This window comes from Archocentrus centrarchus, chromosome 14, assembly GCF_007364275.1.
Source record: "Archocentrus centrarchus isolate MPI-CPG fArcCen1 chromosome 14, fArcCen1, whole genome shotgun sequence".
Taxonomy (NCBI): Eukaryota; Metazoa; Chordata; class Actinopteri; order Cichliformes; family Cichlidae; genus Archocentrus; species Archocentrus centrarchus.
The window spans coordinates 26700092-26724173 of NC_044359.1; the positions used below are offsets into that span (position 1 = coordinate 26700092).

The window sequence follows — 24082 nt, forward strand, 5'->3', positions numbered from 1 at the left end:
GTGTGTTAAAGTACTGATTTACACCAGTGCAGAAAGAAAGAACTGTAGGTGTAGTCTACCGCAGCGGGTCAGCAATTAGACTGTTACTCTGATTGTTTCTCTTATTTCCAACAATTAGTCAGACCTTCACTGGAATTTTGTTTCTGTGGAAACGAATCAGGATGGCCAGTAGAGGCGCTAATTATACTAAACACACCGTCCAGTCTTAAATGGATGATCATTATGCAAGATTCCACATCTGTGCTTATAAAACCTGTAATCTAATCCAGGCCATACATGACGCTTTATAATGCGCATCAGGCGTTGCTTTATTTAAACCGCAGGCCACAGTGAGTACCGACCAGTACCAACTGTATAAGAGTTTCCCATAGCCATTTGTACCGACTGGTCATGCTGCGGGAACGGGGCGGATCTTAGGACCCATACTTTCATTTCTCGTCGAATAATAAAAGTTGGGGTGGTCGGTGTGCTGTCGACGTGCTTCAAAGCAGACAGAGTGTCAAAGTGTTTGTGGTCAGCGCTCTCGCTGCAGTGGTGCAGCAGCAGTCGGCTGCAGGGCTGCGTGTGTGTGCGTTCCGCCGCTGGGTGTCTTCACTCTGCGGCTGCACTGTAAACAAAAAAAGGGTAGTGTAGGCTGGTCTGCCCGTGCTTTCCGGAAACGATGGTGTAAAACATGGGACGCATCTCGGGTCAGCAGCTGATCCTGCCTCATACCCAGCACAGAGGCTCGCCTAGGAGCCCTGGCTGTTAGTCTGCGGGAACAATAGGCTGCGAAGAGAGTGAATCAAACAGGCACCGCGCGTCCAAACGGGACAGCCCTCTGAATCCGTTTGACTGGAACGCTTAAAGGGGGCTGGAGTACGCCCGAGCGCTCGTTTTGGGTAAGTGAAACTTTTAAAATCATTCCCGTTTGGTCGTGGCTCGTAGGGCAGTCGCTGTAGTGTAAATATGGGGAAGTAAAGCTGCTGTTCTTGTGCAATGCAGATGGATCTTAATGCACGTGCTTTCTGACCGCGTTTTATTGATGTTCAGTGAATCGCTCGCATAAGGAGATTGGTTACCCTGCAGTTTGCTGCACTGCATTTTAAGCGTTTTGCACCCGTCAGACTGGAAGCTGCACTGAAACTCTGCATGCGCGATGTGCCACTTGTTTGTGTCATGCACCTGGCAGACCATGATGTGGCCTCATACCAGACATCATTTTGTTACGAATTTAACTCTAGTGTTAAATGCAGACTAGGCAAGACGAAAAAAAAAAAAAAAGAGCATTTCTTTTACTGTGAAGGTTTTAGTCCCGTTGCACAGTAGTATGTCATCTTTGATCACAGGTGTCCATCTTTGAGCCGCAAGCTGTAATCATTTATTGATTAGTTAGGCAACAGAAGATTAACCCTCAAAATTAACTCTTGTGATTAAAACTGAGCAAAAAAATGAGTGAATGTCACTGCTTGCAGCCTCTCAGATATGATGTTTTGTTTTTTTCTGCAGATGTTATAAATTCAATTTCTTTTAGTGTTTGGGTAATTAGAATAAACTGTTCTGCGGTTAATAATATAGCTGTAACAAACAATAGTCCGCAGGGCACATTCACTGCTGATTTTGATCGGCTGTGATCAGTGAATATTCTTAAATATGGAGATCATCAAATGCCAATTTTTATGATGATTTGGTTAAAAAAAAAACATATCCTGGAAATGTTAAAAAACCCAATAGTGTAAATATTTTAATGTGGTGGAAATCAGTTCTTTGAATGGGGCTTCAGTCTAGAGTCCATCTATAGTGCTGTAGTGCAGACATGAAACTTGAAACGGTGTGCCAGATATCAGCAGATTTTACCACAGTGTAGTGCCGGGGTCACAGACCTGCAGCTTTTTGATCCGTTTCCAGTAACTCCCTGTGGCTTTGACAGAAAATAAAATAATTATATGAAAATTGTAAAATGAAAATAGTGCCTATGTGTATACACATGGCTGTGGAAGTCCAAGCAAAAGGAAAGTTGCAGAGAAAAAAAAAAGGAGAATTTAAAGGTGCCTGGACAGATTTGCTTGCTTCTTCCTTTCTGGTGCTGCTGGCCATGCTTGATCTGCAGCTGCACTTCAGTCAAATTTAAATTGAATCTGGCTCATTATTTTTAAAACTTCTACAATTTTTACCAGAGCAGGTTCATTTTACTTTGTTTTGCACAAACATGTGGGACTCAAGTGTTTGTGCAATGCATGTTAAAGTATCAAAGCAAAGGCTCATTTATACTTAGTAGTAGGCTGCCACCTTCATTATAAGGCTTAAATTATTTTATTTATTTACTGCTCTAAAGCTTGTCAAAAAATGTCTCACTGGATGAAAAAGGTTGTCGATCCCTTTTTCTGGGACCTTCCATTGATTTATGAAGTGAAGGGAGAATGTGTGCCTATGTGGCTTCGCTGCTTGACCCCCAGTTAGTACTGGGGTGGGATTGCAGCCCTAAAGGGACATACACACAGGAAGAGAACAGGAACAGAGCAGCAATGTAGCAACGAGAGACTGTGGAGGTTGATGACGCTTGCAGTGATTGAAGGTAAAATAACTGCTGGTGACCTAAAGCTGGTGGGTCCTAAACTTGTTTCACTCTTCAGGAGTGTGATTGTAGTAGCTACCCACTGGAGCACAGACTACCTTTTATAAACAGTGAGGTGGGAAATGTACGAGAGGGTTACCAACTCAACAAGAGCTGGGAATGTCCACAAGCAACAAAACTGTATGCTACACAGCAATGGACTTTGTAGCTAACAGCTTTGCTTTAGACATTGGGCTTTATAGACATATTTAAGGGCTTCTGGTGTAATGTTGACCTACCTGCACTGAGGCATGACTGCAGTATGCAGGCCTGTTTTAAGAGAGCAGCAGAGAGCCACTCAGCTTACCTCTGGTTCAAATACAGAAAAAGAGTATTTGTCTTTATGTGGCTTTCAGTTTTGGTTTCTCTTTATGTCTGCTTTAAGTAGTACTCATTGTAGCCTGTTCACAGGTTGTTTAATCCCTCTTTATGAGGGACGGGGCTGGATTGTTCTTTTTGAAGTCGCATGAAGGATAACTTCCAAACGAACCGACTCCTTGGGTGGTACACCTTGAAAAATAATCAGCAAGCACCTGAATGACACACAAAGAATTGCTGAGTCATCCCTGCCTTCCTTCTTAACCCTAGCCTAAATAATTAGTCCAGTGAGGCATGGTGTTTGCTCAGTGGAGAGAAAACCAGTTTCTGTTTTGCTTGTTTGACAGTATGATGACTGAAATCCCCATAGGCCAGTAATGTAAAGTGAGTTCAGCTGAATTGGCCGGCGGCTCTGATGCAGCAGTGCTGATGTATTGTATGGTTCCTGAGCAATTCAGCTGCCCTCTTGCGGGCTCATTTAGTGTTTTTGTATGCAGCCTTATGAGCACTGAATTCCCGAAATGGAACTTGGAAACATGGCACGAGGGGGCTTGTGTGAGAGATAAGAGGGAGAATAAATGGTTCTCCAGTCTGAACCAACCACGGGAATATGGCTAACTTGCAATTTGCTCCTGTTGGGCATGTGCACAGCTGATTGCCGTATGTCTGTGTTTGTCAAGTGATGTCTAAAGACACCAATGATGCATTGCCAAGAGCTGTTCATTTAAAAAGCTTTTTATTTTTATTTATTTATTTATTTTGGTAAATTTTCCAGATACACTTTGATTTTAAAAAAAAATGTATTTCATTATTTTGCACATATTTTTTTTCTGTTTTCCTTGCATACTTCTTTTTTCCCCACTGAAGGTGCTGATGACTTTAACCTCCTTTCTTAGCATGGGCTGTGGAACGACAGTAGAGAAACAGCTCAGCTACTAAAAAGGAGGACATGTCAACAGCTCCCAGCTCCTTCAGCTCCTCTGGGAAATCACTTGCATAGGCTGGAAGGCTGGGAGGAGAAAGAAGTATTTTGTGTGTGCGCGTTTTCCTTTGTGTGTATTGAATGGTATTATACATTAGTGATTTTTAATAAATCTGAAACAGCTTTACATGGAGGCCTGAGACTCATTCACCCACACTCTGAGACAAGATGCAGCATCTCTGCCCTGCGATTGCTCGATGCCGGTTGGAGAAGATTACCACCAGATCCTGCAGCGTGTCATTTCAATCATTTGTGATCATCACATTTCTATAGAGCTCCACACAGTTTGAAGTGCCATTCTTTGATCACATCATGGTAATAGACCCTTCTGTTTGTTTCATTTGTAACTGCTTGATGTATCCCCAACTGCATGTTGGTGTGCACTGCTGTCTCACAGCGAGAAGGTCAGATGATCATCATCAGGTGGGGGGGCTACAGGTGTGTGTGTGTGTGTGTGTGTGTGTGTGTGTGTGTGTGTGTGTGTGTGTGTGTGTGTGTGTGTGTGTTTTAGCCATGAAGATTTACAAACATACAGATTGGATCAAAATGGAAATCTGTGCATGCCCTTGACCTAGACTGGGGAGGCATTATTAGGATTTGATGCTTTGAATGCTCTGATACTCAAAACCTGTATTACAGGAAGACGTTCAGTTTTAATCGACCAATGTTGTTGTTGTTGTTTTTGTTGCTTTTTTCAGGGGGGGGGGGGTGGCAAATATAATGAGTAATTTTGTGGGAGATTTAGCTGTATAAATACCGTCACAGAGAGTGACAGTAGTTTTCCTCACGAGATATAAGGCAACTCATTACGTGCATCTCAAGTGTGTTTTCCAGCGTGGAGCGTTAGGAAGCTCAGGCCTATTTGTATCCGCACCAAAGAGCGCTTTATTTGATGTCTCACAGGCTTTCATGTTACAGCTGTGAGAAAAGAGCAGCAGCTGTACTCGCTGTAATGTTTCTGTTAGTACGGTAAGTGCTGCCTCCTTTGTAGGAGCTTTCAGTGTATTATTGCAGACTGTCATGGAATGACTCTGGTGGTGTAGGATAGATCGGCGCATTAGGTTACATCATCATAACAGGTGAGCTTTCCGACGTGGCTAGGATGATGGAGAAATAGCGGGTAAAGAGGGTCTGTTCTGATTTAATGTAGTTTCTTTTTTCCTGTTCCTGTTGATATCAACTACTTGTCAGTGTGGTACAAATCCACCCCCACCGACTCCCATGTTAAAATGCCTACCTTCACCAATGAAATTAACATGTTTGCATGGCACACTAAAGCTAACTTACATGCCCATGCTACAGTATTATTTGGACTTGGCAAAAGGTACAAAAAAAAAACATGGTGGGGGGTGCTTATATGCTAGAAATGGGTCATTTTAGCCCATTGCTTGGTGGTTGCCAGGCAGTATGATGACATCATAGTATCTGATATAGATAGGGATGTTCAGGGTTCAGGGTTGTGTGCCAAGGTGGGTTGCTGGTGATGGTCTAAAAGCAGTCTGTGGTCACAGAAACACACAGACAGATTTTGTGTAGTATCATAAAAGATAACCCTTAATAAAGTGTGTGTTTTGTACTATTCTAGTCTGGTAGTCGCGAGTCTGTTACTTAGCACTAATTAGAAAGTATGTGTGTTGCACCTGTGCAGTTTATGGCTGCAGGCTGTAAACCACACTTGCTAGTACTGGCTGATAAGTAATGCCCCTTGTCTAAATATGCTCACTTGTGGCTCCAAAAAACCAACATGGTGGCTGTAAAAATGTGAATGTTGAGGCCTCAAAATGCCGAGAAACCAGTGGATGATGTCACAGTGGTCTACATCGAGCTCTTATAGTCTAAGGAGTTTAAGGTACACCCAACTATTTTTATCCTGGACCAGCCCTTTCGTTTGTCATCATTGTGTTGATTACTGCTTATGCTTGGAAAACCTGAGCTTTCCATCATCAGGGAAAATAATCCTTCTCGCTTTCTGTTATGGTGTCACATCTGTTATCACATCTGTTATGGTATCACAATGATCATGGTGCAGGAAAACTCTTGGGGAAAATGTGACAGGCTTTTATTTCTTTCACGCAGAGCAGCCGGGGCACACAGTCATAAGGTAGTATTGGCAGGAGGGGTTAGTCCGCATGTTTTACTTTGTCTCATAGCCACAGTGTGTGCACGAACCCTGTAGGTGTCTTTACATTGTTTTCTGGCTGTGGCTGCATCAGAGAATGCTTGCTTGTTCATTCTCAAGAGCTTGAAGAGAAGGAGGGGAAAAAAAAAGGTGGAGAAAAACTCTTCAGACTTCTTCAAACTCTCGAGATTACCGTGATCTGAATGACCGAGAACCTGCGCAGACACCTTTATGTTCAGACAAGCAGGAACAAGTTACAATACGCATCTGATGAGATATCAGCTAAGGTGCTGCTTACTAATCGACTGTAGCACCAGTTTTCTGCCATTTTCGACTGTGGAAAAAGGATGAGGTAAAGCTGTAAATAAATAAAGCATTTTTAAAAATCACAAATAGTTACAGGAATATGTGTCCTGAAAGAATTTCTTTTTAGCCATAGGTTGCATTTGGTAAATGATAGTGCTGGTCCGTCAGTGGATGCTGATGTTTAAGCTTAAAGACTGGTGGGGGTGCCCGTCAGCAAAGACATTCACTTAAACGGGTGTATTTGTGGCCCCCACCTTATGAATCCTACAGTGATCCCTCTGCTTTCCATGCAACATGACTATAACATCAGCTTGAAGATTACCTTTCACCTTTGAACCTTTTATATTCTAAATGACATTTTAAATGTCAACAACCTAACAGAAAGATGATTAGGAAACTTAAGTGCTGTGGGTTTTTTTTTTGTTGTTGTTGTTGTTGTTGCTTTTTGGTGTTGGCTGGGTGTGTGTGTGTGTGTGTGTGGGGGGGGGGGTTCATGAATACACATAGGTCCTCATTAGTTTGTTCTGTGCCTGGTACACAGCTATATCTGCATATTGGCCTTTATTATTCAAAGCACGACCAGTAAGGACTCTGGGGGTTCTCAGATCTCTCAGTTAACCTCATCCAAGTGCAAGCCTGCACTCCACCCCACTTGCACTTCTCACTCGTTCTCATTAGTCTGCATACGAGACACCAGCATGCATGAAACCCTCTGCAAGAATTTAAAAAATTAGGAAAATCAAGTATTGATTAGCATGTTTCTGTGGCTTCCCTCAGTTCTTGGATCTTCCTGAAAGGTTTGGCTCAGTAGCCTGACTTCATTGTCATTTGAAAGAAATCCATATTTTCTTTAAACATTATTTTTGGCTATATGGTTCAGTATAGTACTACTCATAAAAAGACAATACACAGTGTTGTCTGGCAGACAGTATGCCAGCAATGCATTTGGTCCTTAGTAAAATAATACAAGTAGCTCTAAAATCTCTATAAATTTGTATTTATATTCATGTTCTGCTGGCTTCAGATGTTATTCTTCCACATGTTCCCAGGGCCGGAGAGCTAACTGAAATGATTGATGGCTGCTTGAGTTTGTGCCTGTCCTCTAGAGAGGCTGATCTATGTTGAAAACTCTACAAACCCTGACGTCAGCTTTTCTTCTGCGGCAGTTGTCACAGTGGACACCTTCGGGTTTACCGCACACAGCGAAAGCCCTACCTGCTTTCAGCATTAGCCGCCTGTTCTGCATTTTTACATCATTTCATGTCCTTAAAGAGGAGCTGACAGTGTACAGGGAGATCCTAATTTAAAATGAAGTGATACAAAGCTAAAAATAGTTTGTGCATATCTCAAGTTATTTCAAGTGAATGCCCACACGCTCACAGAAGCTTCTGTCACCCAACCTACATGTGACAGCTACGTGAAACATGTAGTAGTAATAAGATGGGCATTAACAGATGGTATTATCTTTGTTTACATTGAGTTTCAAGTGATACATGGGTGGACTTGGATTAAATAATGTTGATATATTTTTTTCTATTAGGACCAGGTGTGTTTTGCACTGAACAGGGGGTGTTTGACATGGAACCAGTCCATCAAAAGTCAGTGTAGGTGGAGGTGTCTGCTTTGCAGTCCCTGATCATTAGAACACAGCATGTTTATTGTTAAGGTGCAGGGTCCTAATGTGTAGTAACTGCAGTCATCTGATTTTCAATCTTTCAAATTATGCAAGAGTGCAATTGGTGTGTTGCACCTGTACAGTTTATGCAGATCTTCTAGTCTTTATTACCCATGCTAGCACTGTGATACTGTCAGTCCACCACACTGGTGCAGACTATAGTGTATACAGTGGCTTGCAAAAGTATTCATACCCTTGAACTTTTCCATATTTCCTCACATTACAACCACAAACATAAATATATTTCATTGGAATTTAACATGAAAGACCAACACAAAGTGGTATACAATTGTGAAGTGGAAAGAAAATTATACATGATCCAAAACATTTTTACAAATAAAAAACTGAAAAGTGTGGTGTGCAAAAGTATTGAGCCCCCCCGAGTCAATACTTTGTGGAACCACCTTTTTGCTGCAATTAGAGCTGCAAGTCTTTTAGGGTATGTCTTCACCAGCTTTGCACATCTAGTGACTGACATTTTTGCCCATTCTTCTTTGCAAAACAGCTCAAGCTCAGTCAGGTTAGATGGAGAGTTTGTGAACAGCAGTTTTCAGATCTTGCCACAAATTCTCGATTGGGTTTAGGTCTGGACTTTGACTGGGCCATTCTAACACATGAATATGTTTGGTTTTAAACCATTCCATTGTAGCCCTGGCTTTATGTTTAGGGTTGTTGTCCTGCTGGAAGGTGAACCTCCGCCCCAGTCTCAAGTCTTTTGCAGACTCCAACAGGTTTTCTTCCTGTATTTGGCTCCATCCATCTTCCCATCAACTCTGACCAACTTCCCTGTCCCTGCTGAAGAGAAACAGCCCCAGAGCATGATGCTGCCACCATCATATTTGACAGTGGGGATGGTGTGTTCAGAGTGATGTGCAGCGTTAATTCTCCGCCACACATAGCAATTTGCATTTTGGCCAGAAAGTTCAATTTTGGTCTCATCTGACCAAAACACCTTGTTCCACATGTTTGCTGTGTCCCCAACATGGCTTCTGGCAAACTGCAAACGGGACTTTTTATGGTTTTCTTTTAACAATGGCTTTCTTCTTGCCACTCTTCCATAAAGACCACATTTGTACACTGCACGACTAAAAGTTGTCCTGTGGACAGATTCCCCCACCTGAGCTGTGGATCTCTGCATTTCGTCCAGAGTCATCATGGGCCTCTTGGCTGCATCTCTGATCAGTGCTCTCCTTGTTCGGCCTGTAAGTTTAGGTGGTCAGCTTTGTCTTGGTAGGTTTACAGTTGTGCCATACTCTTTCCATTTCTGGATAATGGATTGAACAGGGCTCCATGAGTTGTTCAAAGCTTGGGAAATCTTTTATAGCCTAAGCCTGCTTTAAACTTCTCCACAACCTTATTCCTGACCTGTCTGGTGTGTTCTTTGGACTTCATGATGCTGTTTACTCCCCAATATTCTCTTAACCAACCTCTGAGGCCGTCACAGAGCAGCTGTATTTGTACTGAGATTAGATTACACACAGGTGGACTCTTTTTAGTCATTTGCAGTCATCAGGCAACTTCTGAATGCAACTGGTTGCACTCAGAGAAAAGGGGGCTGAATACTTTTGCACACTGCACTTTTTATTTGTAAAAAATGTTTTGAATCATGTATAATTTTCTTTCCACTTTACAGTTGTATACCACTTTGTGTTGGTCTTTCACATTAAGTTTCAGTGAAATATATTTATGTTTGTGGTTGTAATGTGACAAAATATGGAAAAGTTCAAGGAGTATGAATACTTTTGCAAGCCACTGTAGATTCCTTTAAATTTTTGCAGAAATATTCCCACCCCACAGAGGTTTGGAGTGATGGCTAATTGAAATTTGGTTCAGACATTCACATCGTCCTTGAGATAAACTTCAGAGTTAATTTATCCCACAGCTAACAATTTCGTTAGTACTCCTCCTATTGTGACAATAAAATCCCAAATTAACACACTACAGAAAAAATGTATACCTTCCGTGCCTCTGTAAATGATCTGTACAGTAGCAGTGGAGGCGTCTCTGGCAGATTGTCTGCTATGGCTTATGCTAACAGCATTGCAGGGGGAGGAATCAATTTTTGTGGCCAAAGACATGGTTATGATTTCAGCTGAGTTCTGCCAGCTAAAGAAAGGCAGCTTAAACCTGTGCTAAGATCTCCTGACAGTACCCCACTCTTCAACTTCCCTATATGACACGCTTTGCTAGTTCTGCTCAGGTGTACTTGCAGTAGCTCTGTATAAATATCATTCTGCATGAAAGAGCTGGTAGTGTTTTGATGAAAACCTGGAGGAGTGAGGAGCAGAATGTAACCCTGGGCCAGCTGACACCAGTGCTCTCCTTTTGAGAAGGAAGCCTATTTTTGTGGGAGTTATGGTGAATTGACCAACCTCAGCTCCTCTCTTCAGGGCTTCAGCATCAAAGTTTCTCTTTGTAGTTGCATAAGGGTGGAGAATAGGAGACTCTTCAATGCTGCTGCTAACATTACTTATGAAGGGAGAAGGAGGCTTACAGCCTGTAGGGTTAAATTCCTCTATTTCTCACGAATAAACCGTCCCTGATGCAGTGGGATGAAAGACATGGCTGGCACGACGGGATGGAGAACAAGTTGCCAGCATTCATCACTGATTGCCGTCAGCACACGTTAAAAAAAAAAAAAAAAAAAAAAAGGAGAAACTGAGTGTTGTATGCTGTAAGGTATAAGGTTGCCTTATTGTAGTGGCTGTGTTTTTTGTGGCTGTAACGGTTTCTGTAATTACCTTTTTTTTTAACCAGTGGTCATAATTCTTTAATTTATTCAGTTTATTAAGATATAAAACAGAAAATCTTTAGGCATGTTTGCTAAAAAAGAAACCATTTAAAATATTGATCATTGAAATTGTTGCAGATTATTCTTCTGGCTCTAGAATTCAAATGTGTCTCTGATGACTTTTGTCTTGGACTTGACTTTGATTTGCCAACTTTTGTCTTTTTTTTAAAGAATTTATCTGCCAAGGTTGCACAAAGCCTAAAAGATGCTCAACACCATTTCAGTAAAATGAGCTGCAAAATAACCAAAACAGTGATAGTCAGCCTTTTGGGTGTAATGTAATTAAGTCATCAAAGGGCTGATGGGCTAAACATTTGCTCCCTCTCTGATATCAGCAGCTTGCTCATGGCGATGCCTTCATAGTCCTCTGCCTGTGACCTTCCCCCAGACAAAGAGCATAACCACCTGTTTCTGCAAGGGTTTTCAGGTCTGTTTGAGGGCTTTTTTTTTTTTTTTTTTTGGGACACATCAAATGCACATTAAGGAATCTGTTCCAAAGAGATAACAGCTCAACAGCTGCCATTTGTTTTGATGTTTTTAATCCTATGAAGACCATATAAGCTTGGGAAAAAAACACCTTTTTTAGTTATAATTCTCTGAAATGCATTTCACAAAGGAGCTTATTGGCAGAGAAAGCCAAACCTGATCGCAGGACGGCTGTAACGCTATAACATGTCAAGTGTAATGTGCAGCCAATTGTGTTTATTAGATCATTATCCATAGTCGGAGGCCGTGAATGTCAGTCACGTTTCCATTTGAGACGCCTGTAATCTTCACCTGCTCACACTGTCATGCTCATTAGGCCATAAAGGCACACGTGTGCATGAAGATGTATTGAGTGGCTATGTGCCGTGTAAGGACAACACCTGTCTTCACTTAATGCACCACTGTCTCATCTCTGAATATCAAGCCTGCATAACACCTCTTACAGGCTGCCATGTATGAAATTTACACACCTGACAACCATTCACCCTGCAACCAAGATACGCTTTCTGAGTGAACCGGATTCAGTGTTGACCGTAAAATCTAAGGGAAAGGGAGCCTGTATTTCTGGATGAATCGCATGGCCACACTGGCAGTAGCATCTATGGATGGTGCTGTCAATCAGTCTCTCAGTCCATCTCTTTAGTCCTGACTGAAATTTCTCAGTAAGTTGAATGAATTCCAATCATAATGACTTTGGTGATCCCCACGACCTTTTCTCGGGCACCAACATGACGTTGGTGCTATGTAAAGATGTAGGGAAGTAGTGTTTTCTTAGCAGAGGATGAGTTCACATTCCCTGTGTTGTAATTTGAGCTTTTCTGTTCTGTGTCTTGGTCGCCTGTTTAACCAAGTGCCCTTGTCAGTACATGTGAGCCCCTCATTTTGAAACCTTTGGGTCTCCCTGCATTTATAATGCAACTAAGTGTGACATCCCACACACCATGGCAAAAGTGAGACCGTGTGACATGTTCAGCCAGTGTCCCCCAAACAGCAACAACAACAAAAATGGTTTATTTACCAAGTTCATGTCTACTTGTTTCAAGTAAAAATCTCTGTTTTGCTGCTCTCCTCTGCTCTCTGTTTCACAGAGTGTCTCTCCTGTGCTCCACTCTGCGTTTTGTGTGTGTGTGTGTGTGTGTGTGTGTGTGTGTGTGTGTGTGTGTGTGTGTGTGTGTCATGGTGAAACAGACACAGTAAAGGAAAAATATTAGGAACAGTTTTAATCGTAGCCCAGGCTCATATACCATACCAGTCACTGTGATGTCAAACAATAAACCTAAATTCTCTTTTTTTTTTTTTTTTTTGAAATAATAAAAAAAACACCAAACTAGAATTTATAGCAGAGTTGTTGTATTAAATTTCATAGACATACCTAATGTAGTGGCCTGTATCTGTATCAAAATATTACAACCATTGACAGAGTCAGTGAAGAATATTGCTTTTTTTTTTTTTTTTAATAACTGTGGTATAACATCTCATAGTCAACCTGTTGTCTGTAGGAGAAATGATCAGCTAAGCCACCTTAACAAAGACCAGATCATTACCGGACCTTCCAAGCTCAAGTAGTCCATTGCTTGACAGCAGGTGAAGGAGCAACGGCATATCAGGCAGAGGTAGCAATGTACACTCATGAATTTGGTTTGTCTCTTGCTCGTGTGGTATGCGTTATTGTTAGGTCTGTAATGAATAGTGAAAGCTGTTCATGTTTTCTGCCTCCAGTTCAGGGTTTTTCTTTTTTTTTTCTTTTCTTTTGGATGCTGAATTAGTCAAACGACAGTAAGCTGCAGCCAGCACCAGCCTCTGTGTATCAGAGCTGATATGGCAGTCTCCACCTGACCAGAGGTTTCCACCAGTGATGAGAAGGGAAAGAGATCACTGGGCTATTGTGCCTCTTTGAGGGATTTAGTGTATTGCTCTCAGTGGAAAAGATGGATGGCTTCTCATTTTCTACAGCAACACATTAATCCTCTGCAGGGTCACATCATCACAGATTACCAGCATCATCTTGAGAGCCATGAGTGAGAATTTTAAGAGTTGGTAAAAGATGGATTGCACTGGATTTGTCTTCTGTATTAACTTTCCATCTCCACTGGGCTCACGCCAGTGCTAACTCCTTCTAAAAATAGGTTATCAGCTAGTAGGTTCAACTACTGGCCAGCCTGAGCAGTGCCACAAGGACAGAGGGTGGTGCTGGACCCACCTGAAAAGTCCTCCACAACACAAATCTGCAGATCAGTTTTCATCTGTCTGGAGGTGTTTGGTGGGAGGGAGGGGTGATCCCATTCCAGTCTGTCCTTATTAGAGAGACTCTTGTCAGGCAACATTTTCAAGATTCCATGAAGGTCAGCTTTGTTGCAGAGGAGCAGAGGAGAAATAATTGGCTCATCCGACTTCCCTGCTTGGAGTTTCATATCCTATGTAATCCTGGGCTTATTAATGCCTGAGGCAACCAAACTTAGAGAGGGTGGCCCGGATTAGTTTGGGATTGTCCCCCAGTTGTATTTCTGTCCACTCAGATTGGTCGTTGCTCATGGACCCTGCGGAGCAGAGCTGCCTCGCATCACATCACATCAAATGTGACAAGGATGTGTTTAACAGGTTTATGGTTACGGCTGATTGTGTCTCATACAGTTGCCTGCTAATCCTGTGGATTGAATTAAAGAGTTCCAGGGATTAGTCTGTGCCAGGTAAACACACTACAGAGTGTTTTCTGCAATTAAAGTGTTAGTGTCTGTGTGTTTAAAGCTTGATTCTGTAAAGGTGGTTTTGCTCATGGATATAAACTTTCTGTGCTGAGTTGGTTATCAGAAATGTAAAAATTTGAACATTTGTTTGGGTAAGGATGCGGCCTGCAAAGCTCTTTGCTTTGGGTATTAAACTATATCAGTGTTTTTTTTTCCCCTCACATTCCCACCGTGTTTTCTCATCTTCATACTGAACAATTTCAGTCATTGCACCCAAGCTCCATAGCCCTTTAGTGGAATTTCCATTCGTGAAGGGAACTATAAACGTGTATAAATGTACTTGAGAAGTGCCAGTTATTATTTGGGCACCATAAAATTGTCTGCTCGTGTTAATTATCCACCCATGTAATCATTTAACTTTTTAACATGCCACAATTTCTCAAAATGAGCCTGTGGTGGCTCATTGTAGTGTCTGGTGCTGTGGTTTCCTTACTGTCACTGCTGGTGTGAGTATTGCTGACTTTTATCAGACTGATGTGTCATTGTCCATCTGTTGTTGTCCCCAAGAATAAGTTATCTTTGACATAAAATATAATAAATATTTTAATATTCATCACTCATGGTGATAAGAATTTCCACTGATTGCAGTTGCTGGCTGATTATGAAGTACTCCCGCACTTTCCAAAGGCCCTTAAGGTGCTTACACGCCCAACCTCATTCAAATGATGCTCGCTCAGTTCAGATCATTAGGGATAATCACTACCAACTGCTAGTGGAACATGGGAAAAGGCAAATTCCATGTGTGCATAGGGGAAAATGAAAGTCTCCCTTAATGTTTTAAAAAACAAACAAACAAAAAAGCATTAAGGGAGTGTGTTTGTGGGTGTGTGTGCATAAACACGTAAGCCATGCAAAATCTGCACTATCCTATAGGTTTGCTCCGTGATTCATCATAGCAGCCAGTTAATGATCCTTCTGGCCTTTCCAGCCTTCCTCTTCTTCTAGTGTTTTGGATTTTTTTTTTCCTCCCAGCAGTGAATGCCATCTATCCTCCATTTGAGGAAGATGAAGTGTGACAGGGGGACGCAACAGAAGGAATACCTGATCAAACTGTAGGCTCGGGGAGAGTGGAACTGCAGGAAGGGAATACCTCTTTAATTTAAGAGCTCTCATTTGATGTTAAGTAGATGGATGTATTGATTTAGACTGATTGTGTCATTTTATTAAATATGGGCTAAGACCCAGTGAGAGTTATGTCCATTAAACCCTGCAGTAAAAGTGTGCTTTCTTTTAACAGGATTCTCACTGCCTACTAGCACACTTTAATTAGCTGAGATTTTCTCATAAACCTAACTACATAAAGTCTGCTTCTTCCCACACAGTATTCCCAATACAGGATGATGAGCACTGCATTCTCACTATTTGTAATTGGCTTGACATTAAAACGGTCAGAAATTAAGACACAATATTGCTTGCAGGCATGAGCTTCAGGATATTTATCTCAACAGCTTGGCACAGCAGCATCTGCACTGATGGTTGACTGTGACACTAATGTGCTCAAATCGTCCATTTAGTAGATTTCATTGTACAAATTAAGTTAATTTGATTACAGTGCCCTTTAATTAGACACTCAGTTATTACTGACATTTGTCCTCTAATCAGCTTTGAATGCTTTTTAATGGTGTGAACGCTGGCGATAAAGCTCAGTCTACTATAATGGTCCTCCTAGCACTGATGTTAACTTTTGATTAGGACTAAGATACTAATGGCATGTAGCAAGATCCTAGGCAGTTGCATATACAGTGTTCCAACAGTTTGATGTGCACACTGTGCCTCAGATCAGTAACGTGCAGGAGGGATCAAAGCTCAAAGATTCGAGTTGTAATTTACACCCTGAGATAACGCATAGCCTGTTTCAGTTCTCTTAATCAGCTGACATTTACCTAGATGTTAGTGCAGTTACATCACAGCAAGTTCCAGCTCTGTAATAACAGCAGCTGCACGTATAACCTGTTAAAAATCACTGTTGAAATGAAGATGACAAATCCTCTTCTGATGCGACAGCGAAAGGAAACAAGAAAGGTGAGGCTTTGTTTAAAATCCAGTGTTTGTCGACTTATCCATTCACCTCAGTGTTTTATGGTCTATATGCCAAAATACCAAACATATAGATATGTATGTAGTTTATTTGGTTGGTGCAATGTGCAAGAGCAGGTAGCAGTCGAAACGTGGATTAAAAAGAGGGAAAACCACAGGCAGCGGTGCACAAACCTTTACAGGTGCTTGTGCCAAATTTCTGAGGTGATGAATTTTGACTGTGAATGGCTAAAATGAACATGATTGCCCTGTAGGACATCTGATTAATAGCTGGGCCAGCAATAAAAATTCTACAGTATAAACAATCAGGAGAACAAGAAGGAGAACAGCTATAGGAGGAAGCAGAAGGACCAAACACTGATCCAGTAGATTTTCTATTTTTCACTATATTATAGTGCCTGATTAATTTTTTTCCCCCACATATGTGCCTTCATTCAAGTTATTTATTGTTGCAGAAATGGAGTGAAAAGCAAATGCATAATACACCGCACATGGATTTCCTCCTGTCAAGGTTGTGTCACACAGGTTGAGTGGACCTCTTTAAAAGCAAGCCATGCTGTCTATAATAATAATAGTTATTTATAAAAAGATGTCAGATGACTTTATGTAACCTGAGCTCTGTTTAGATTTGTGTAGACACACGGAGAGGAAAATTTAATAGCTTTAGGTATTAGCTTAACACAAACATTCACTGAGTTTATTACAGTAACATGATGCATGTTGATGATGAAGCAGGTCATATTAGGAATGATGTTTTCAATAGTGACTGAAGATGTTTAACTTGTAATGTTCTCTGGCCAGTTCCACTTTTCAGTTCACTATCCTTTCAGATAAGGAGAAGCAGCAAATTCATATATTCACCAAGGTTATTAGCATGCACCAGGCTCCAAGGCTGAAAGATGAAGCCAATGAGGCCAGAATCTGCAGTCCCGCTAATGTACACTTGAGGCAGGCTCCAGAATTGATCCATCCTCACAGATTAAAAGTGAAATTACAGTGTTGAAATCCTTGGCCTCTATATCTAGTTTTCACCTTTGCAACAACTGTACTTGAAAAGGAAAAAAACATTTAGTTCTCACCGGTGAAACATTGTAGCATTGAGTCACAGTATGCTGTCCATCGATACTGGATCTGCTCTTTTCAACATGAGAAGTTCACACTGTCAACAGCACCATATGGGCCTATACAGTACCTCCAATATTACAAAGCAGCACATCACAGCAAACCAGGCAAAATCAAACACTTTGGTGTGCTGTTTTTAGTGAATGATGCACATGCCAAAAACAAAAAAAAGAGTTTAAAAGTCATTTTAATGCAAATTGTCCTCCAGTCACTCTTTGGTAATCAGAGGAACAATCAAATTTGATTGCATTTGATCCTGGCATGTTAACTAAGCTGGTACTCTTCACTGAAAACGATACCTTCCAGAAGAGAGTGAAGCATGTAGTTCAGTGCTGCTTAGATTTAAAGGAACCAAGAGGTAAGCATACACTTTAAGCACACAGCCATGCCCCCTGTTCTCAGCGTCTCCTTCTATACTAGAGTTACAGCTATAAAAGTATGTTTTTCCAGACAACCCCAGCAGCACATTTGGTAGGTCAAATGTGTTGAGTAGACACCATGTCCTGTTCCTTGCCCTTCACGGGGACCCCGGATGAGGTAACGGAAATAAAATATGCACAACTGTTATATGAAAAACAAGATGGTGAGCAATTCTTTGGGTACATTAGTTTGCTCCACGCTCTCTCCTCCCCTGCAGGATTTCATTTTGATTTTGGCCTTGGATGTCTGTGTTTGCTGTCTACACTTAGAACCGAATAACACAGAAGACAGATTGAAGGCAGGTTAAGGGTGAAAGTGGTTTACTAATGGAAGCCAAATGGATTCATTTGTTCACTGTCTACAGCTCGCTCTCCCTTCCTACTGTAATTGGCTCTACTGAAGCTCCTTTCAGTCTAAACTGAAATGAAAGAATCCATTAAAAACCCCTCATATTTTGTGGAGTTTCTCAAGGTTCATTCTGGTTTAATCAGTCTGTTTTTCCTATAACTGTTTACCTAATGAAAAAGATATTGTGCAGTTGCATGAGCTTTAATTATTGAAATTTGCACCTGCAGCAGAGCTTTTAATCAAAGCATTGACCTTAAGTGTTTCCATTAGTAGTAGAACACTTTATTGCATCTTGTTTTTCATGTATTTCAGTTTTTAGGTTTGTTGTCTACAAAACCTGCTTTGACATCAGTGGTACACATGTTATTTAACTTGGATCTGAGTTTTAAGTTACTATAGCAATTGTTTCCAAAAGAACTGCATTTTTTTTTATGTATCTGTTGCAAGTTTTTTGACACATAAAGGTACAATTTCACATCAATTATAAGTCCAAACTCTGGACCATAACATTTTTTATGCAAATCAGATATGATCGAGCAGAAATACCACAGAAATATGCGATGATTTGAAATGGATAGAGATGGAATCACCCTATTTGGAATCGATACATTTTAACTGGACAGTGAGGCGGCTAATGCGAGCTGCACAGTGTGTTGGATTTTAGACAGTAGCTGTATCTCAGAGGCACGTGTTGCTCTTATTCAACTGTTGCTGCCATTTTTAGGCCACAGGGAGAATTTACAAACTTTACAGCCACAACTCGTCACGGTTGTGTTGCGAAGAGGAGGAAAAAAATGTCATCTTAAGAATTTATGAAAGGATGCAGTGAAAGTTAAAAAAAAAAAAAAAAAAAGGTTAGGTGTGATAGGGAAATATTAAAGCTAATAACGTATTGCCCTGCGTTACATAAATGTGTGGTGGTTACCTGCTTCTGTGAACAAATAAGTCGCAGTGCAGCTAAAATTAATAACCAGACCACTGCTTCTCCTCTGCCTCCCACTTCTGCCAGGATATTGCTCGCACATGCTGCAGTGGAAAGAACCCGTTTCGAGAGACACATAATCAGTAGATGCAATAAGAAATAAGCAAAATGTGACAGATCCTTTTTGTTTTTCTTAAATGAGTCAGGAGGCAGACAATGCATTTCTCAATCTCTGCTGGAAGTTAAAAGGGTTTTTTTTTTTTCCCTGTACTTGCAATTTACATAGTTTGAATAACAGGCACTGGAAATATGCAAATTAATGTGGGCAAATTCTAATGTGTGTTTGTGTTGGCCCTGACACATGCAAAAATCTATGTATGTCATAGGCATTCATGACAAGGCATTGTATTTGCATGAATAGTGACTGTTACAGATAACAGTCGCTGTTCATGCAAGTAGTGAGACTATGTAGGGGAACCCGAAGATCTGGTATATTGTAGCAGCGCACCAGGGGAAAATGACACAACTTCCAAAATGTATTTGTATCATGTGTTCTGGTTGGGCTGTTTTCTTTCCAACCCTGAGCCAGAGTATAAAAATGAAGTAAGGTATTCTAAAACAAGAGGCAATCCCTGTGAATGATGTTATTGTTGCCACTTCATATCATCAAGCCCTTAAGAACAGATATTGTGGCAATTTTGCCATCGTGGCTCAAACTGTTTTACTACAACTACTGCATTCATTGCATGAGGCACACTAGCTGAACCCTCGCAAACAGGAAATGACCTGGTGTAACATAATTTTTTTTTTTTTTTTTTAAATTTTGAAAACTCCTTCTCTGTTATGTGTGCAGCGGTTAGCACTGTCATCTCAGAAGATGAAGGTTCTGAGTTTCGTGTTCTCACTGTTCCTGCTTGGCTTTTCATCATGTGCGCCATCTTCCTACGACATTCCAGAGACAGGCATGTCGTTACCTTTGGAATGTAGTAGAATTTCCAGGATGTATCCCACGTCTTGCCCAATGTTACCTGAGAGAGGGTTTTTTTTTTTTTTTTTTTTTTTAATAGGATAAAACAGATTTAGCTAATGGCTGAGTGGTTCCATTAGGTGCAGTAGCGCCATATCAGTGTGAGTCTCATGGTAAAAAATGGTGAAGGCCACAGGTCTGCAACAAAGTGAGAAACCAACAAAGTGACATTGCCATCCTGCTAGGACAGATTTTTGTGTTAGCATCAGTGTGGCTGCATGAAGCAGTAAGACACACCTGGACAAACTGGAGCACTGTGTTATTTTTGACTATGAAGCTTCTACCTTCATGACACACTTCAAGAATAGCATTACATGGCCCATTTACTCAACACCTCAGATGTGACTTTCTTTGGCTTTATTGTCTTCCTTCATACTATGTCTTTTCATGGCAAATATACAGACCCAGGTGGTCCATTTAGGATGAAAACAGTCTTGAGTCCAACTGTTACATAGATACTGTTTGACGATTAGAGATTTAAGTGGGCCTTTTTTTAACTTGTATGGGTGGGCTAGGCATCTCTTTGTTCTTCCATAGAGCAAAATGTGAACAGATTTTCAATAGAGATGAAAGAGGAAACAAATCCTGCTAAATGTCTGGCTATGCTTGCACATACTATATGCACACAATGCATTCAGTCTTTTTTTTTTTTTTTTTTTTTTTTTTTTTTTTGTTTGCATTTCTTTGTGTTGGTCCACCTACACACATTTGACTGGGATACAAGGAGACCGAAAGCATGAAGCATAATTAGCTTTTCACTGAAAGGGTTGGTTTTATAATGAAGACATTAATTTGAATTTATGGGCACATGAACCGCCAGCCCATCCACCCACACAGAGATGACATTTCCTCTTTTAACTGACTGCTTGATTAAATTTTAGCTTTTGGTTTACGTCCATGTTTTGATCAGTTACAAACCTTTGATGCCCTCAGAAATGTTTTAATAATCCCGACTCAGCCATTTGACCCTTCTCCTTTTATTAAGACTGTAAGGATATTGCAGCATATTGGCAGATTATGTTTTGTAGAGAGGAATGAGTGAACCAGGTGTATGCATAGTTCAGCTCCTCTTATTGCATTTCACTGAGCTCAAAGCTTTTTCCCCCCTCTCTTTCCAGCTCTGGTGAGACCTTGAACGTTGCAAGCTGGCCCGAGCCAAGTTGATGCTGGTAGGCACTGCCCATTTGCTCTCCCCGCCACCTGCTTCTGCACAGCTTCTTTAGCCGCCATGGCTATGAGCAGTGACGCTGGCTGTGAGAGGCTGGACCCAAATTCTTCTGCACAGACCAGCGGTCTCACAGACATCATGGCCGCCATGACAACAAAAGATTCAGAAGGCTCTGCTACCATCAGCGCGAGGCACGGTGGTGCTCAGCAGGATGTGGCTCAGGCCAAGCGGCCTCTTCCAGCACGGCCGCACCTGACTGGAAGGAAGCTGTCTCTGCAGGAGAGGACCCACATCTCCCCTCGCAGACCCACAGTGGAGTGTAAACGTGTGTCCATATCTGACTCTCAGGTGAGAATATCACTTTTCTTAATATTTTATTAATTTTATAATTGTTCAGTTTTTGTAAATGTCTCAGCTTCACAAGTAATTAGAGGTTTTCCTTGCACGGAGCAGCAGTATCACTGTGAGGTTAATTGGAGATGTTAATCTAGGTGTTAACCAAGTCCTGGCTGCACTGATCAAAGAGAAACAAATCAAAAAGTTTGGATATTGCTCCTTAATCTTTTTCAGCCATCTACAGCCTTCTGGTTCAGATTTGTGGGCACAGATTTCTGAATTTGGGTGTGACAGGTGGTACCATAGCAGGGAGTGAGATACAAACTGATAGACAGCAGCTCTGTGCCACTCATGACAGCAGTTGTCAAAGCTAGATACAACCAGCATATACTATAGGTTTGTACCTCTGTTATTACAGGCGGTTTGTGTCAGTGCATCGTTGCTCCAGCTTTGTCCCTGAAATGTACTCCAGACTGTTGCAGATGTGTGCCATTATTACATGTTAGTGTTTCAGCTTTGAAAAAAAGCGGTTTCAGCTGTTTTATTAGATGGACATGAAATGCTTTCTGGTCTGCACTGTACTGTTGGATACACCAGAGAAGATGTAGGGCTAGCCTGGGAGCAGCTAATTTATTTTCATGGTAATCATGTGAACTGCTTCTGCTTGTTTTCCTGTGACTGTCCAGCTTTTGGTGACAGCTGATGCCTCATCTGCTCTACTTTTACACTCTGTAGTTCCACATTTGTGCGGGCGCGGTAAAGGCATCTCCTCGTTGTGCTGTTTTACACAGAAACCTTCAGGCTTGCATGTATTGTTTTTTTTTTTCTCAGTAAAGAAATCCACTGTGTCGAGCCTTTCAAACTACCTGCCTCATTGTCTGCTTCCCAGACCTTCAGGGACACAGGAGTGAACTGACAAACCCACAGTGATGCACACAGCATGTGAGCACGGAGGTCTGCTGGATGCAGGCTGCTGCCTTCAAGTTTGATACATTTAGTGTGAATGTAGAAGAGCATAAATGTTAACTATTGGTGTGCTTAGCTTAGAAACAAAGCACACAGAGGAAGGCCAACCATCCTTGGTAGCGCCACAGTTTCAGTACATGCAGCCTTCACTGTTGAGTGTGGTAAATCTCATTAGTTTAAGTAACTTATGGAAGCCGCGTGCCCCCAGCCAAGAGATGGCTGCATGCAGAATTTCCTGTAAAAACCTCAGTATTGTTTTTACATGTGCAAAATAATTAAACGAGCTCTAATATTTTAGATTTGGAGGTTAAGAGTTACTGACTAAAAGAATTTGATACCTTTGCACAAATTCAAGCTAGCCGTTTCTCCTCTTTGTGTGCACGCGTGCGTGTGTGTGTGTGTGTGTGTGTGTGTGTGGTATCTATCTTTGTAACTCTAGTAAGATGATAATCATAAATGTATTTCCTGAAATGTAAAAGAAAATAGCTCAAACCTGAGTCGTTGCCGGCAGTAATGGTTTTCGTTCCCACAGTGATGACTGTCATTATTTGTGTCACAGAAAACATGAACTGCTGTAATATGTGGGTCTTTATAGTCTGCAGTCTCTTTAAAGCTACTGGTAGGGTCGTGGGGCTGTGAGCGACTCTCGAATCTCCCATTTTCCTCTTGCTTTTCCCAGTTCAGATTGAACATTAAATATTCATGACAGCTGCCAGTATGGGAAACCCCTCTGAATTTATCACATGGCTGCCACAGACTCGCAGACCTGTCACTGTGTCCGTTCCTATCTGAAAACGAAGTCGCAGCTCCTGCGCTGAACCATAAAACGGACTTGTGCTGCTCGTACTGTTCGCACTGGATCTATAGTTTGACGCAGCAGAGGAGGAGAGAGAGGTTTGCTTGTGGAAACATCAGCTATGACTGACATTTTTTTAAGAACCAGACTGGAATATAGATACACCAAATACATGTTATATATTTCAGTTTGTCCTTCTCAGAATGAGGAAAATAAAACAGGTTCACTAAAGCCTACATCCGCCCTTCCTTGGTAAAATGGGAAGTCTCACATTAAGTCACATGATGAAACTTTGTGAACAGCTTATGTAATCCTACTCCTGTTGTCTTTTCTCTGTTTTGTACACCCGGGCTACACATAATTTTCTCCCATGCAGCGTGGGAAATCTTAAGAGAGTGACTTCTGTGTTTTGTGGTTTAAAGTTAGGATTTAGAGAAGCCAAAGAACACTATCAACAATAAAGACAAGTATAAGCTTTACTACTGGACAGCACAGGATCTCAGGTGTTGTACAGTTTATATACTGTAGGTCCGGACATTTTTGAGGGTAGAGATACAGTTGCAGTGACTGCAGTGTAGATATGGACATGTGAGTACAATTAAAAGAGGAAACTAATGCATTGCTCACCTTTTACTCACAGGTTTCTTCATCAGTATAGTGAAATACAGCTATAGTTAGAATAATATGAATGGTCATCTGTATACAGACCTGATGACAACAACACCACATACTGAACTAAATGCACACCACCTCACATAAAACTGAACATCTCCACACTAACTGCTTTAGCAGGACTACTGTGTGCCAGATTAATTAGTGTGGACTGTATGTGAGGACTCTCGGGATGACTGTGCAAAATAGATTTTCTCAGTCGATCACTGGTAAGTACAGTATCTGCTTGTGTTTGTCTGCACAGCTTGAAACAC

General features: G+C 41.3%; 1 protein-coding gene across 2 annotated transcripts in view; it reads left to right on the forward strand.

The window, feature by feature from the left end:
- The first annotated feature begins 519 nt into the window (after positions 1-519).
- camkk1a (calcium/calmodulin-dependent protein kinase kinase 1, alpha a) overlaps positions 520-24082 on the forward strand; it is a 57644-nt gene continuing 34081 nt past the window's right edge. For both annotated transcript variants that reach the window (XM_030746171.1, XM_030746172.1), the window contains exons 1-2: positions 520-881; positions 21009-21406. In XM_030746171.1, the coding sequence (XP_030602031.1) occupies positions 21119-21406 (288 nt within the window). In that variant the 5' untranslated portion in view covers positions 520-881; positions 21009-21118. The remainder of the gene's footprint in view (positions 882-21008; positions 21407-24082) is intronic.